Source organism: Chrysochloris asiatica, unplaced genomic scaffold, assembly GCF_000296735.1.
Source record: "Chrysochloris asiatica unplaced genomic scaffold, ChrAsi1.0 scaffold00116, whole genome shotgun sequence".
NCBI lineage: Eukaryota > Metazoa > Chordata > Mammalia > Afrosoricida > Chrysochloridae > Chrysochloris > Chrysochloris asiatica.
The window spans coordinates 2,317,239-2,319,486 of NW_006408634.1; the positions used below are offsets into that span (position 1 = coordinate 2,317,239).

The 2,248-nt window shown below is 49.2% G+C and overlaps 1 protein-coding gene across 1 annotated transcript in view; it reads right to left on the bottom strand.

Moving 5' to 3' along the window:
• LOC102823108 (leukocyte immunoglobulin-like receptor subfamily A member 6-like) overlaps positions 1 to 2,248 on the bottom strand; it is a 48,113-nt gene that overhangs the window by 45,613 nt on the left and 252 nt on the right. The window contains exons 2-3 of the mRNA XM_006868307.1: positions 1,894 to 2,178; positions 1,472 to 1,774 (exon numbers count right to left, since the gene is read on the bottom strand). Of these exons, the coding sequence (XP_006868369.1) occupies positions 1,472 to 1,774; positions 1,894 to 2,178 (588 nt within the window). The remainder of the gene's footprint in view (positions 1 to 1,471; positions 1,775 to 1,893; positions 2,179 to 2,248) is intronic.

The window sequence follows — 2,248 nt, forward strand, 5'->3', positions numbered from 1 at the left end:
CCATATAGGGTTTCTGAGGAGCAGATGAATCACCAACCTTGCAGCTCAAACTGACTTTGCAGTCCATCACATTAACCCACAGTGCCACAACACTACAGTTTCATATTAACACCTCCCACAAAGGTTAGACATTAACTAATGGACTGCACATCAGATACCCAATTTATGCAGGGGTGCAGTGAGGGTGGGACCGAGGGAGGCCTCGCCCTGGGCACATGTCCAGTTGAACAGATGTGCAGGTGAGATGTGGAGTTCCATCCCGAGGTCTCTAGGGGAGCACTGAAGGTGTAGACACTATCACAGTGTGACACCAAACTTCCAGATTTCCATACAAGACCAAAGTCCGCAGGATTTGAGATGTTGCATCACCCATGCCTCAGTGCTGGGGCAGATGATTCTCTCTCCAGTAAGCACTGCTTACACCCAGGCATCTCCACCCCCAGAGCCCCTAATCCAGTTAGCTCTTCTGCCTCCCAGGATGTGGGCCTGCGGGAAGTCACATGTTGAACCATGGAGGTGATGGACTTCTGTGCATAACCACTACCAACATATATTCATCTTACAATTGTGGGGGCAACTTAGAGATGGCCTCTGGGACCCCATGTGCTAACAAATCCCCTCAAATAGCAAAAGGATCCACCACCTGGGCTATTTAAATTCCCTTCTGTCTTCTCTGCCCCAACATCCCAAGCCTGACCATTTTTCACTCCTACAGACCTGGACCAGCTTCCAAGGTGGGCAGAGAGAAAACATCTTTGAGATCTCAGCTAAGCTCTATTCTACTACAAATGGAAACACTGACTCCCAGATAGAAAAGGGAATGGTCCAAAATCACCATATGAAATACCCCCTCCACTGTTGGTTTTCCCCAATTCATCTTAAATCAATGACCCTTCTTCACACAGCACTTCAGCACTTCGGAGAACTGTTGAGGTTTCCTGGCAGAAGAGTAAGGATGGGGAGTGGGAATGATGCTCTCACACATATTATGCTGGATGATCTTCCTCCAGCCTGGAAGCCCCTCCATGTAGAATATAACTACCCCAATTCATTACTCCCATTACAACCACAGATCACCAGGGAGTCCTGTAGTCACCCCCTCATCTGTCCAACTCCCCATCAATGCCTAACAATTGGAACAACAGTTAGATCAACTGAGACACCCACAAGAAAGACCTGAGAGAAATGGGACACTCTCTGGGCAGAGATCCCTGGGACTTACAAGTTACTGAGTTGTGCTCTCTGGGTGGGCAGATGCAGTCTCCAGATGATCTTGGGACTAGAACAAGGAGAGTGGGAAAAGTTAACGTTACCACTGGAAGCCTTCATCGCAGTTCAAAGCCTTCTCAATATTTCCCTCCAACTCACCTGGTACATTCAGAACCTGGGGCGCACACTATGCAGGGAATATGAGGCATGGGATGGAGGACCCTACTGACCACACTCACTCATGAGGCCACGACTTCCTCACCTGAGACTGGCAGCTCCAGGCTGTCACTGGGGGACGACAATAAATAGGGATTGTTCTCAAAAAAGCTGTAGCATCTGAATGTCAACGTGTTGTTAGGGATTGAAGGGTCCACAAAAAACGAATCCTGGAAAAGCCCACTGGAGCGTTGCTGCGAGACTAGCCTCCCGAGTTGCCTGTGTTCTCTCTCCTTATACAGAATGAACATGCTAGACCCCAGCTGTGAGACACACTGGAGGGTCACATTCCCTCCGGAGGAATCCATAAAGCTCGACAGGACTGAGAGGGTGGGTCTCATGTAGGCTCCTAGAAGAGAAGAAGGCAGATGTGTCCCATAGTGACTCAGACCATGTCATGTCACCAAAGAAGGGCTGACCCTGCTCTGAGGGTCAGAACCTGAGGTTACGAGCTGAGTGTCCTCTCACCTATGAACATCAGATCCAGAGGGTCACTGTGTACTGCTGACTGAGTGTGGCTGAGATAGTAACAGTGATATTGTCCTGCATAGTCAGGTGTCATATATTGAATGAAGAACTTGGCCTTGTTCCTGGGCTCCAGTGGGCATTGTCTGTCCCATGGCTCTGTTATTCCTCCTTTATACAAGTGGTATTCCTCTGCCTCCAGGGAACCCTGACACCAAATGGTTACAGACTGTCCCAACATGATCCTAGAGTCTGGCTCAGCCCAGATGGTAGGTTTGGGGAGGCTTCCTGGAAGGGAATCAGAGTGGATTAAACAGGATTCTTTACTAACCTAAGTTCCATCTGCACTTAGCCCCAC